At 41.2% G+C, this 15,181-nt stretch overlaps 1 protein-coding gene across 8 annotated transcripts in view; it reads right to left on the reverse strand.

The window, feature by feature from the left end:
• The window catches only part of rasal2 (RAS protein activator like 2), a 466,188-nt gene that overhangs the window by 56,164 nt on the left and 394,843 nt on the right, over positions 1-15,181 (reverse strand). For all 8 annotated transcript variants that reach the window (XM_068037871.1, XM_068037872.1, XM_068037865.1 and 5 more), the window contains 2 exons: positions 8,661-8,759; positions 3,823-4,377 (listed from right to left, as the gene is read on the reverse strand). In XM_068037871.1, coding sequence (XP_067893972.1) covers positions 3,823-4,377; positions 8,661-8,759 — 654 coding nt within the window. The remainder of the gene's footprint in view (positions 1-3,822; positions 4,378-8,660; positions 8,760-15,181) is intronic.

The raw sequence follows: 15,181 nt of genomic DNA on the forward strand, positions 1-15,181 counted from the left end.
GTTTCTTTTTATCTAGCCTATCAAATCATTTTATCATTTAAAATACCCCGATTAGATCACCCTCAACTTTCTAACTCAAAGCAATACAAGCCAAGTTAATACAACCTGATGTCATAATTTAACTCTTAAGCCTCGGTGTAATTCTGGTGAATCTACACTGTACCCCTTCCAAGGTCAATATATCTTACCTGAGGTGCTGCAGCTGAATGCAATCTAGATGGGGTCTGACCAAGGCTCTGTACAACTAAAGCATAACTTCCCCTCCATATAATTCCATTAGCCTGGCACTATATCCCTTTGATCCTCCACAGCTCATAGCCTTTCACCGTGAAGAAAATATTGCAATTGTCTTTCTTAGATTTGAAGTAGATTACCTAATATTTCCCCACATTGAACCCCACCTGCCATAAATCAACTCACATAGTCTATGATCCTTTGTAACTTCCTGTTCACATGCAGAACTTAGTGTCATCTGCAAACTTGGATACACAACTATCTATTCCTTCATTCAATTCATTAATATATATTGTGACAATCTAACGCTCCAGTACAGATGCCTGGAGAACACCACTTGCCACATCCCGCCAAAGAGTATTACCTTTATCCTTACTCTCTGACTCCTACCTCTCAACCAATTATCGACTTTTATCACAAAGTTACCTCCAATTCTATGCTCTCTCATTTCAGCTAATAACCTCTTTTGTAAAATCTTATCAAATGCCTTCTGCAAGTCCATACAGACAATATCCATAGACACTCCCCTGTTCACCATACTAAGCACCTCCTCAACAAATCTAACTAGACAAGCTAGACATGACATACCATTACGAATCCATGCAGACTTTCTGTTCAGCTAATACTGGTCGAAATGCTCAGTTACTCTGATGGTAGATTCCAGTTATCTTTGGCCTCCTTATCTCGAGAGACAATGGGTAAGCGCCTGGAGGTGGTCAGTGGTGTGTGGAGCAGCGCCTGGAGTGGCTATAAAGGCCAATTCTAGATTGACAGGCTCTTTCACAGGTGCTGCAGAAACATTTGTTTGTCGGGGCTGTTACACAGTTGGCTCTCCCCTTGCGCTTTTGTCTTTTTTCCTGCCAACTGCTAAGTCTCTTCGACTCGCCACACTTTAGCCCCGCCTTTATGGCTGCCTGCCAGTTCTGGCGAACGCTGGCAACTGACTCCCACGACTTGTGATCAATGTCACAGGACTTCATGTCGCATTTGCAGACGTCTTTAAAGCGGAGACATGGACAGCCGGTGGGTCTGATACCAGTGGCGAGCTCGCTGTACAATGTGTCCTTGGGGATCCTGCCATCTTCCATGCGGCTCACATGGCCAAGCCATCTCAAGCGCCGCTGACTCAATAGTGTGTATAAGCTGGGGATGTTGGCCACCTCGAGGACTTCAGTGTTGGAGATACGGTCCTGCCACCTGATGCCAAGTATTCTCCGAAGGCAGCGAAGATGGAATGAATTGAGACGTCGCTCTTGGCTGACATTCGTTGTCCAGGCCTCGCTGCCATAGAGCAAGGTACTGAGGACACAGGCTTGAGACACTCGGACTTTTGTGTTCCGTGTCAGTGCTCCATTTTCCCACACTCTCTTGGCCAGTCTGGACATAGCAGTGGAAGCCTTTCCCATGCGCTTGTTGATTTCTGCATCTAGAGACAGGTTACTGGTGATAGTTGAGCCTAGGTAGGTGAACTCTTGAACCACTTCCAGAGCGTGGTCGCCAATATTGATGGATGGAGCATTTCTGACGTCCTGCCCCATGATGTTCGTTTTCTTGAGGTTGATGGTTAGGCCAAATTCATTGCAGGCAGCCGCAAACCTCTCGATGAGACTCTGCAGGCACTCTTCAGTGAGATGTTAAAGCAGCATCGTCAGCAAAGAGGAGTTCCCTGATGAGGACTTTCCGTACTTTGGACTTCGCTCTTAGACGAGCAAGGTTGAACAACCTGCCCCCTGATCTTGTGTGGAGGAAAATTCCTTCTTCAGAGGACTTGAACGCATGTGAAAGCAGCAGGGAGAAGAAAATCCCAAAAAGTGTGGGTGCGAGAACACAGTCCTGTTTCACGCCACTCAGGATAGGAAAGGGGTTTGATGAGGAGCCACCATGTTGAATTGTGCCTTTCATATTGTCATGGAATGAGGTGATGATACTTAGTAGCTTTGGTGAACATCCAATCTTTTCTAGTAGTCTGAAGAGACCACGTCTGCTGACGAGGTCAAAGGCTTTGGTGAGATCAATGAAAGCAATGTAGAGGGGCATCTGTTGTTCGCGGCATTTCTCCTGTATCTGACGAAGGGAGAACAGCATGTCAACGGTCGATCTCTCTGCACGAATGCCACACTGTGCCTCAGGGTAGACGTGCTTGGCCAGCTTCTGGAGCCTGTTTAGAGCAACTCGAGCAAAGACTTTCCCCACAATGCTGAGCAGGGAGATTCCACGGTAGTTGTTGCAGTCACCGCGGTCACCTTTGTTTTTATAGATTCCAGTAACTTTCACACAAATGCTGTTAAATTGACAGTTTGCCTGGTTTCTCCTTCCCTCCCTTCTTAAATAATGGAGAGACATTTACAATTTTCCAATCCAAAGTCTGAATGGCTCAGAGAGTTTTCTCAATAATGAGGGGAAAGTGTGAGAGAGAAGTTAAGGTGCATTTAAAAAAAAGAGTACAGGAGGGCACTTCATATTTGAATCCAATAATATTCATTCATTTGGAATATTTATCAAAGATTGATTTCAGAAAAACAAAAATGATTGCATGGTAGATATAAATAAAGTAAATGGTTTCTAGCATCCAAACTCAGGGTTTCAGCTGTCTGTGTGCTGATAGGATAAGCATTCAAAAGCCACCTAGAAAGTGGCAACTATTGCATGGACTTTAAATAGTCACCACATCCCTTTAAAGGATTCAACTGCTTAAAGTAAAGCCACTGCAATAAACACTGAGAAACACGTTACAAAACAACACACAAGGATTTTAGACTGAGTTTAAATTTGTTGATAGTATTTTTGACTATTTAAAAAAAACACACACAAGCAAGACAAAAATAAGATTACAACAGTGTGGGTATGATAGTCTTGTGGTTATGATACTGGACTAGCAACTCTACTCTTGCAAACCAGAGCTCATGAGTTCAAATCCCATAATAGCGAGTTGTGAAGATGAAAATAACTATGAAGCTACTGAATAGTTGGAAAAAACCAAGTGCTTTTTTTAAACTAATATCCTTCAGGGAAGAGAGCCTGCAGCTCCTACCCATGCTGGTCTACATATGACTTTAGTCTCACACAACTCAGCTAACTCTTAATGGCCTCCAGACAACTAGGGATGGGCAATAAATACCACCTTACCAGAGTCACCCACATCCTGAGAGCAAATTAAAGATAAATTTACATGGAGTAAATACCAGATTCACCAAACTTGCAAATCCTCAACCAGTTGCATCCATGTAAAATGCAACATGCTTGGCAATACTGTTCAGCTGTTAGCTCTTACACTTCAAAGAGACACTGTTGTTAATTGTATATTAGTTGTGTTTAATTGTCTATGGGGGTGGGCATTCACTGGGTATTCATTTGTGCCCCCCCCCCTAAATACAATCAGACTGAAACTGTAGTGGTTGGGTTAGGAGATGCATGTTTGTAATGTGCATCTCTGCCGATAAAAGTGGGCAAAAGTTTGTCTCCTGTTCCATCTTTCACCACCAGGCTTTCTAGAGTTTAACAACTGTGATCACAGGTTTAATTTACCATCATTTAAAAATGACCTGAACGAGGTCCTGATTTTACTGCAGTGGCCATTTCTATGCCTACCTTTGCTCGACCAGTGCTCTGCAGAATGTGAACGAGTGCACAGGCCATCTCTTCTTTGTTCTTCACACTGATGACTGGCTCCAGCACAGAACACAACATGGTGTAGTTGTTGGTGACAAATTCTGCAAACTCTTTGTACTGCTCCATAGGAAGGATGGCAATTGTCTGATAGCGGCACTTGATGCGGATGTAAGGGCCTCCACCTTTCCCCTTGTTGGGATTAGGCGTGCTGACGGGGTACCATTTCTCTATAAACTGTCGTCCAGTGACACTGGTGATTGGAATATTAACCAGTCCCACATAATTATTCTTATCTTTCTTTTTCTTTTTATCCATGTCCTTGTAAATATGCACCGTGATGTTCCTGACCATCGGCAGAGTGTAAAACTCAAAGTGCTCACCCCAGAACAGATTATCTGCTTTCATTTTACTGGTAGTTCGTGCATATAGCGTGTCATCTAGACACAGTTCACAAAAGTACCTTTTTTTAGGGGCTAAGTCTTTTGCTTCAATAATCCAGAGACGAAGTACATTTTCTGCACGGCGACAATTGTCCTATGAATATAAAACAGTGCATGCATCAATATTTCTTAGTCAGTTCATTTTTTGACTTATTTTTCTTACCCACCCAGATAACCTACTTCAAATCCTTGCCATTTTTTAAATTGATTATGGTAGTGATGATGGGAGGAATTGGGAAGCGAGGTATGGGGCACTGGCCTGAGTTGCTTCGCCCTCCAACTTCTCCTGCTTTTCTATGAGTAACTGCCTGGCACTTGCTTCCAATGAATCTAGAATCAAACACTGACCTGTTATGAAAGTGATTCAGTTTTTTGTTAAAAATATTTTTAAAAGAAATTTATAGTTAAGCTAAATAAATGTTGGAACAGTTTTTTAATCAAGAGGACAGTGAGGGAGCTGGATTGGCAACACTGTTGCTAATTGTCACATGGCTCAGGTTAGGCTTATAGCAGAAGCCCTGGTAACAGGGGCAGAAAAATGATAAGTGCTCCTTTGATTGGACAAGTCCAGTAGTAACAGAGCACACCTGGGATGGGCAGAAAAACTGACAAGTTTTCTGGTTGTCAGTCAGTGCATGCGTGTGTTACCTTCTGGAAGGAGTTAAAAGTTAAGTCTTCTGCAGGAGAAAGACCGAATTCCAAGGAAGAACAGAAGACTACAACCTAGCTTGCTTTCCCACAATTCCCTAAAAGATTCTGTGAAGTTCACTGTGTTGATTCATCATGTTTCCTGTATTTGAGAAAGGCCATGGGGCATCACAGAAGTAGCCATCCTGCCCACCACTCCATGGCAATTCAACAGAAAATGTTATAATCAAGTTTATCAGTACAATACACAGCTTTTCTTGGGTTCACAAATCAAGATAGCTTTGTATTAATACTGAATCTCGAGGAGTGGTTATTGAAGGCAGTAGTCACACTCAAGAATTAAAGTGTCCTCTCTTCAAGTGTGCTTACAACAGTCAACAAGGATTTAACTGAAGAACTGGCCAGTTAATCATCAGCTCTCCCCTTGAAGATTATAATGCAAATCCAATCAAGGGCTTATGGACTAATGGTCACTCTCACTAATGTTCATGAAGAATTGCAAAGAAATCCAGGCCAATAATTATTTGTTGAAATTCCAAGAGGGGTGGATGGGAGTGGCGGGGGGAGAGGGACGGGGTTGAAAACACTTTTTGCTGGTTGACATGATTTCATGACTAATTTTTTTCACAAATATAGTTTGTTTTAAATAATGCAATCACAGTGATGGAACACAATAATAACTTTCTTGATAAACCGTAGAGACAAAGCTGTGACATATTTACATTGAGTACTGTGTGGTTGAGCATTGAAGTAGCCTTCCACAGGGTGATGAAGTGAAATCAGATTCTCTGCACTGCTGCTGTGATACAATCACAGAAGCCGTCCTCTGGCTAGCACTGAGCTGATGCCGCATACTTAACCTAAGCAGGATTAACTGCAGCTTGACACAGGGTGTCAAGCCTGGGCTGTTTGCACACATTTCCCAGCACTATCAGAGCAGGTTAACCATCGACCCACTTGGCCATCGAAGATACATGGTCTGAGAAGCGTGGATTTTGCACTCAGAAAAATTCCTCGGTAGGACTTTAAAGGATGCTGATTGAGCATAAGATGGGTTTAAAGGATGTGTAACAGAGACATGGCGCCTGTTATCAGAACTACTTGGGTTACTTTGGTTCCCAATCAAAAGGAAGTGCCAGGGTGCTTAGCATGGCCTCCATGTGCAATCAATAAGTTAACCTATCTTCAAACAATCAATAGATCCAAAGTAAGAACATCCTATTTAACATTCAGAGAACTGAAGAGCTGTGCAATGTGAGCAGCATTAAATTAAATTAACAGACATTTCAAGATAACAGATAAAGCTGCAGATATGAGTCCAGAAAAATTAAAAACTACAGGTGGAAGACTGCAGTAATTAATCAATGATGAAAAACACAGAAAGAACATGAAAGTAACAGTACTGTTTATATACACACACAAGTAATCCATTACCAGAAGGGAACTGGACCAGGCTGAGCAAGCCCCATTGATAGTACTGACACAAATTCTAATTTGGTGAAAGTTTGCAGCAGGTGCACTTACAAGCAGCTGGCAAATGCAGTGAGAAACCATTTATTCATAGGGTTAATTGAATGAAAAATTAATTGTATTGGGTGGGTAACTTGTACATATTGCCACATGAGTGATTTATGGGCCCTGTAAGCCCTGAGGGAGCCAATTCAGTTTGCTCACGTGGTCATACAAGACTGACAGTATGAACAGAGTAAGGGACAGAGTGATGCCATGTACACACAGGCAGGCACACTGTAATGTGCTGCAGTTTTGTAAAAGCCCCGCTGACATCAATGCAACGTTTGCCTCATGCAGTCCCACAACACCACACAAGCTGTACATCATATTGATATTTATTTGAAGAACACACCAGCATTTTACTTGCCGGCAAGCAGCAATGAAAAGACCTGGAAGAAGAACAGAATGTGACAGTGAACTGCGCACAAAATGAAAGCAAAGAGTCAGCCACAGATATGAACACTGCCAAAATCAGAGTACACCCACCGTTTCAAGATCTTACAGTCCTTGAAGACAGAAGACAGTGTCCTAACAGCACTATACAAGGCTGAGAGGTGAATAATAGCATTACTGTTAGGAGCGGAAAGATGCAGATTAGATCAGCGAGACTGATGCGATTATTCAGACCTTACGAGCATACACTTAATTACATTCTGCATCTTCCAAGATCACAACAAATATACAGAATACTTTATAACATGGTGAATTAAAGTTATGAAAATTGCAGTCCAGGAACAGATTAAGGAACATTTCCAACCCCTTTCTTTTGTTCAGAAAGGTCATTGTGACATTATCATTTTCTTTCTATCAGTGAATTTGCCACAGCCTGGAGACATGACAGTCTAAATATCAGTTCCCATTGTATTCCAGCCCCCCAACAGTACAGAGTGACCTTTGACAGTGCAGCTCCTTTCTACATGACAGTATTTTACTGATCCATAATTGTAATCTGAACCCTAAGGGAAGATCACATATATCTGATTATCTGGTTGCAAGGGATGGGATAAAACTGACTAAATGAATGAAAGGTGCTTAAAGTAGGTTGAGTGATAACTCTCAGTGAATTACTGGAAAAGAGTCAGCATTACTTCAGTACTTTACATGTACTCAATACCCTCAATTGGAATATGCTTCCATTTCATTCCTGAACATCAGCGTCATGAAATAGTGACTGCTGATTTGCACGCATCTGGAATACAGTTATGTAATGACTCAGCTCTGGATTAGCATTCAGGAATGGATCTGACACCGAGCTCTGCTGATCCAGTACAAGCAGCAATCTGTGGATGATACCAGCTGAGCACGATCAGGCTCAACCTAATTGGAAATGTCACATCTCCTCTTGCTGTGGTGGATTTTGTAGGACTGTGGACCATGACAGGCCAAAGGCTTGGCATAATCATAAAGCACACTGGGGTAGTTAGCATACAATATGAAGAAACAATGGGTTTGCAGAGTGGTATGGAGAATTAGGCTGAGGGGAAATAAAAGGGAGGGAGGCTCGGATAAAACAGAGCAAAAACAGATAGTGTAAAGTGTAGTACAAATAATAGGTGTGGAATGACTCAGTAAGATGTCAAGACTCTGAAGTCTCTCACAGTTTCATGACAAAACTAGCCTGCTAAGTCAAGATGAGTGACAGCTGCCAATAAAGTACACTGTACAAGTAGGTGTGTTTCAAAACCTGTAAATATATGTAAAATGTGAAACAGTGTCAGGTGAACTCAGGATTAGGAATAACCTAGAGCTCCTGGCCCCCCACGAGACTCCAACAGATGAGAGTATAGGAGTCTAGCTTGCTTGTATTGCTCGAGTGCTGGCCAATAAAATCTATGTTCAGTTGATTTGACTCCTGGGTTTCAATTTTTTATTCCTGGAGTGTGGATCACTCCTACAGCACATTTTTCCACACTTTATGGGAGAGATATAAAAGGGAACCACTTCACCACAGGATATCCTACTCCTTGAGTCAGTATTGCACTAAAGCAGAATACCTTGAAAAATGTCAATATCACTTACTGATTGTAAAACCAGGTAAACACAAGACATCACTTGCTCTTATTGGTAATTTAACACTGCTTCCTACTAGCTTGGTTAAAATCCAAATTATAATAAACTAGATTTGATAACCCTGTTACCAACTTCCTTCATTAGTTAAAAGGACAACAAACTGGTTGAATGAAGCTGTTTAATATGTCCGTGCTTAAATGTAGTTACCTTGTTTGGCTGCACTGTTCTCCGAAGGTTCTCCATCCACTTGTCTCTCTCTGCCACAGATGAACAACTGAAACATTTACTTCCTCCTGTGTATGTAACCTGTAACATAAAATCAGTCAGGTCATGTCTGGGCATGCCAGAAGTGCAAGGAGAAAACCGAAACACGTTTCTACATGTGTACAAGGATGAAGGAAATTTAAATTAATACCAGTTCAGTGTGGACATGAAACCTTGCAGTGTATCACTGAATAGTGAATCCCGAAATGCTAGGAACGTAGGAACAGGTGTAGGCTATTTAGCTCTTTGATCCCGCTCTGCCATTCGGTAAGATCATGGCTGATTAGATTGTGGTCTCAACTCCACTTTCCTGTCCACCCCCATAACCCTTGACTCCCTTGTCTAACAAAAATCTAAGTCAGCCTTGAATAAATTCAATGACCCAGTCTCCACTGTTTTCTGGGAAAGAGAATCCCACAGACTAATGACCCAGTGAGAGAAGAAAAATTGTCCTCATCACTGTCTTAAAAGGGAGACCTCTTATTTTTAAACTGTGTCCCCTAGTTCTAGTCTCCACTACGAGGAAATATCCACCCTATCAAGTCCCCTTGGGATCTTACAAGTTTCAATAAGATCACCTCTCATTCTTCTAAACTCCAATGGGTAAAGGCTCAACCTGTTCAACCTTTCTTCATAAGATAAACCCATCATCCAGGAATGAGTCAAGTGAACTTTCTCTGACCTGCCTCCAATGCAATTACATCCTTGTTCAAATAAGTAGACCAAACTGTACAAAGTGCTCCAGATGTGGTCTCACCAAGGCCCTGTACAGCAGCAGTAAAACTTCCCTACTTGTACACAAGAACACAAGAAATAAGAACAGGAGTAGACCATATGGCCCATCGAGCCTGCTCTGCCATTCAAAACAATCATAGCTGATCTTCGGATTCAATTCCACTTTCCCGCCTGCTCACCATATCCCTTGATTCCGAGAGACCAAAAATCTGTCTATCCCAGCCTTAAATGTATTCAACGATGGAGCATCCACAACCCTCTGGGGTAGAGAATTCCAAAGATTCATAACCCTTTGAGTGAAGTAATTTCTCCTCATCTCAGTCCTAAATGATCGGCCCCTTATTCTGAGACTGTGCCCACATTTTAGATTCTCTGCCCAGCGGAAATAATCTCTGTGTCTACCCTATCCAGCCCTTCAGAATCTTAATGTTTCAATGAGATCACGTCTCATTCATCTAAACTCCAGAGAATATAGGCCCAATTTACTCAGTCTCTCATCATAGGACAGCCCCCTCATCCCAGGGACCAATCTAGTAAAGCTTTGTTGTACTGTCTCCAATGAAAGTATATCCTTTCTTAAATGTGGAGACCAAAACTGCACATAGTATTCCAGATATGGTCTCACCAAAACCCTGTACAATTGTAGCAATACTTCATTATTCCTGTATTCCAATCCCCTTGCAATAAAGGCCAACATGCTATTTGTCTTCCGAAATGCTTGCTGTGTTACAACCGCGGCTGGAGGAGTGCACTGTCTTTCTCTAGTTCCACTTCTTCACTGGTCACAACATATATTTAAATGTTTTACCCAGTTACCGATATCGCCAATTATATACTTTATTTTAGTTTCCGAATAAAATCCACCAACCAGGTTTGTTTAATAAACAACAAAATTACTAATTTATTATAAAACAAGACTTATTCAGTAAAGATGCAAAGCTTATTAACACACAGGTTGAAATATGAAAGTTCCCTTCTAAATTAACCCAACACACATGCACACACATACACACACACACCAGTTAAAGAACAAATAAAGACGTTTTCTCTGCCGAGATCTCTTTACAAAAAAGGACAAAAGCATACTTTGGCCGAATACTTGTTAATTCTTGAAGAGCAAAAGCATAAGATACGGAACGCCCTTTTGTCTGGCATTCTGATGCAAGTAGACAGCTGTCACTGGGATCTTTTTGGAGCAGTTCTCTTCCAGCGACGTTGGGCTTTTCCAGGCTTTTCAGGAGAAATGCGGCATCAGTTTATCTATTTCCCACACTGGATTCTCAAGGTTTCTCAAAGAGGTGGAAAAGGATGCGCTGGTGGCTTCGCTCTTAGCAGGCTTAACCCCAACTGAACCAAAACAATATCCAAAAATGAGACCAACTCTTGACCACCATAAATCTTGACATGTCACTACTCTGTAAACAACTCCCCTAGTCATCAAGGCTCTTGCTGTTTACTTAGCTTAAGACATTTGACTTCCAGTAAGGGTTTGTTTTTACACAAAGTTCCAAGTCCTTCCAGTGACCTTTTTTTTAAAAAAAAAGAACAAAGTCCAGCATCTCTGGAATCTCTTCAGTCTTTCAAACCAATCAATTTCCACAATATTTAAACATGATCCTCAAAAAATATTTAAAAATGGAAGCACTTTCCTAACAGCTGTACCTGCATGTTAACTTCCTGCGTTACTTGTACAAGCACACCCAAGTCCCTTTCAACATCGATACTTACAAATTTCACACCTTTTAAAACGGATTCTGTTTTTCTATTCTTATGACCACATTTCCCTACATTATACTCTATCTGCCATCGTGTTGCCCACTCACTTAACCAGTGTTGCAGCTTCTCTGTGTCCTCCCCACAGCTTAACTTACTACCTACCTTTTTATCATCAGCAAACTTGGATACATTACTCTCTGTCTCTTCATCTAATCATTAATATAGATTGTAAATAGCTATGGCCCCAGCACTGATCCTGGCAGCACTCCACTATTTACTGCCTGCCAACTTGAAAATGCCTCATTTATGCCCACTCATTGCTTCCTGTATGTTAACCAATCATCTATCCATGCTAATATATTACCCCCAACTCCATGAGCCTTTATTTTGCCTATTAACCTTTTGTGTGGCACCTTATCAAATGCCTTTTGGAAATCCAGGTATACTATATCTACTATTTCCCCTTTATCTACCCTACTAGTTACGTCCTCAAAAAACTCTAATAAATTTGTCAAACAGGATTTCCCTTTAGTAAAACAATGTTGACTTGTTCTAATCATACTGTGCCTTGTGCTAATCATACTGTGCTTTTCTAAGTGCATTGTTAAGATTTCCTAAATAATAGATTCCAGCATTTTCCCGATGACTGATGCTAGGCTAACTGGCCTGTAGTTCCCGGTTTTCTCTCTCCCTTCTTTCTTGAATATCGGTGTACCATTTGCCAAATTCCAATCTGATGGGGCCATTCCTGAATCGAAGAAATTTTTAAAAATCATAGCTAGCGCATCCACTATTTCAAAAGTTATCCCTTTTAGAACCCGAGGGTGTAGGCCATCAGGTCCTGGAGATTTGTCAGATTTTAGTCCCTTAAGTTTCTCCAATACTTTTTCTCTGCTGATATGAATTTCCTTAATTTCCTCCCTCTTTTTAGCCCCTAGGTTACTGTCTTTTTCTGGTATGGAACTTGTGTCTTCTACTGTGAAGACAGACACTAAATATTTGTTCAATGCCTCTGCCATTTCCTCACTGCCCATGATAATTTCTCCTATCTCTACTTCTAAGGGACCAATGTTTACTTTAACTACTCTCTTCATTTTGATATACCTATAAAAGCTCTTACAATCTGTTTTTATGTTACTGGCTAGTTTACTCACATATTCTAATTTTTCTTTATCAACTTTTTGGTGGCCCTTTGCTGGTTTCTACAACACTCCCAATCCTCAGACTTGCAACTGTTTTTTGCAACATTGTAAGCTTCTTCTTTTAATCTAACACTATCCTTAACTTCCTGAGTGAGCCACGGATGGACCTTGCTTGCTGAGTTTTTGTTTTTCAAAGGAATGTATTTTTGTCGAACATTTTGAATTGTTTCTTTAAAAGTTTCCCACTGTTCATTTATCACCATACCTTTTAGTCTATTTACCCAATTTACCTTAGCCAGTTCTCCCCTCATGCCTACGTAATTGGCTTTGTTTAAGTTTAAGATTCTTGTTTGTGATTGGAGCATGTCACTTTCAAACTTATATACTTCATTCCCCTTGCAATAAATGCCAACATTCCATTTGCCTTCCTAATCACTTGCTGTACCTGTATACTAACCAGGACACCCAAATCCCTCTGTACCACCAAGTTCTGCAATCTCTCTCCATTTAAATAATATACTGCTTTTCTATTCTTACTGCCAAAGTGGACAAGTTCACATTTTCCAACATTATACTTCTGCCAAATTTTTGCCCACTCACTTAACCTATCTATATCTCTTTATAGACTCTTTACCTCCTCTTGACAACTTACTTTCCTACCTATCTTGGTGTCATCGGCAAATTTAGCTACCATATATTTGGCCCCTTCATCCAGGTTTTTTATATAGATTGCAAATAGTTGAGGCTCCAGCACTGCGGGAATGCTGGAGAATCATGTGCTGTGTACTAAGGCAACATTGTTCTACATAAAATCATGCAAGTAACCATAAGAGGATTAGGAGTTTGAGTTACATTTAAGAACATATGAAATAGGAACAGGGAACCATACGGCCCCTTGAACCTGCTCCTCCATTCGATACAATCATGGCTGATCCTCAACAGAGACTCATTACCTTCATGCACAGTAGCCACAATGATCAGCACTCCCTCCCAACTTTAACTCAGGCCCTTAGCATTTGTGCACTGCTTTCCTGCCTGCTCCCCATATCCCTTGATTCCCTGAGAGATCAAAATCCTGTCTATCTCAGGCTTAAATGTATTCAACGATGGAGCATCCATCACCCTCTGGGGTAGAGAATTCCAAAGATTCACAACCCTTTGAGTGAAGTAATTTCTCCTCATCTCATTCTTAAATGATTGGCCCTTATCCTGAGACTGTGCCCCTGTGTTCGAGATTCCCCATCCCCTTTGCATTCTGCTGTAATCCAGAGCTAGAAGGAAAGGATTAGTCTGATTGATGAAACAAAGCTGAAGCCAAATCCAACTGAATACAAACCAGAGTGATCAGCTCTTGATGCGATCCAAGTCCTTATCAAGCGAAGTTGGCATGTGCTTGTCTCTGCTTGGAATGGTGCAGCTATTAGTTGCAAAAAGTCTTGTCTAAACCCAGACCTGCTGCTTATATCAGTTGTTTACTGACCCGTCAACTTCTCTGAATTCCATTAACAAAATGACATCCAGCAATGATGAAATATCTCAACCCTTTTGTAAGTTTTTTAACGAAAACTTTGTTGATGTAACATATTACAACAAACTTGGAAGACAGTTGAAATTACTTTTGTACTTGAAGTTTTTATCTAAAGCATTATTTTTGGAGAAATGCAAACCTCATTTGCAGCGAAACAAAAGATGCATCTAAATCCTTTCAATCCTTCATTTAGTTTCAGTGGAATGCACTTTGGGTCACTTGCTTTTGTAATATTCAAAGGAAGATTGTAAAACATCAATGGAAGTAGGAAACTGCACACACAAACCAGTTCCCCCCCCCCCCCCCCCCCGACCCCCACCACCAACCCCCTTGAGTCCCTTTCCTGGCACATTTCAAAAGGAGTCAGTTTGATCTGCAGCAGGGATAGAGGTAGAAAGTTTGGAGAGAGACATAACTCTCCTTGCAGTGTAGACACAGTAGTTTCACAAACAGGAGTTACTACTTTTGAATGATCTGAGCCAGCTTCTGATTAAATTGACATACTGTGGTTATGCAGTGCACAGATGCTGAGGGCCTGAGTTAAAGTTGGGAAGGAGTGCTGATCATTGTGGCTATTGTGCATGAAGGTAATGAGTCTGTGTTGGAAATGACTATACTGTGGTTTCAGAGTCTGAGGTGCAATGTGGGATAAGATGACAGAGCTAACTGCTTCTTGCTTGTTGGCTTGTATGTTAATCAGCTTTCATGTAGCTAGTTAACATGCATACTCATTCAAACTTTAAATAAGGTTTGTCACCGGTGGCTATTACTATTCAGAAAAAAAATTCTGAAAACACTAGCCAATAATTGAATTCAAATGTCTTTAATATTGCAAACCACTTCTACTGGAAACTCTTCTAGATATATTCAGGCAACTGGTGCTCATTCAGATAACAACGTGGATTTCAGAGCTGGATTCTCATATGCAGTTATTTAAAAGGTGTGATATGGTGAAACTTCCTCAATGTCAGGTGATTGGCAAAAGAACCAAAGGCAACTTAAGGAAAAACGTTTTACGCAATGAGTGGTTAGGATCTGGAATACACTGCCTGACAGGGTGGTGGAGGCAGATTCAGTCATGGCTTCAAAAGGGAATTCGATAAACACCTGAACAGAAAAAATTTAGAGGGCTACGGGGAAAGTGTGGGGTAGTGGGACTAGATAATTGCTGTTGCAGAGAACTGCACAAGATCGATGGGCCGAATGGCCTCATTCTGTCCTGTAATCACTCTATCATTTGTCCACTGTGAAAGAATAACAACCTTTAAAAAGGGCCTGAATGGTGACTTGGGTAGTTTCAGCAAGCTGAAAGGCACATCACAGTAAGAGCTCAGTGATTTCTG

Source organism: Heterodontus francisci, chromosome 8, assembly GCF_036365525.1.
Source record: "Heterodontus francisci isolate sHetFra1 chromosome 8, sHetFra1.hap1, whole genome shotgun sequence".
In the NCBI taxonomy this organism is placed as follows: Eukaryota; Metazoa; Chordata; class Chondrichthyes; order Heterodontiformes; family Heterodontidae; genus Heterodontus; species Heterodontus francisci.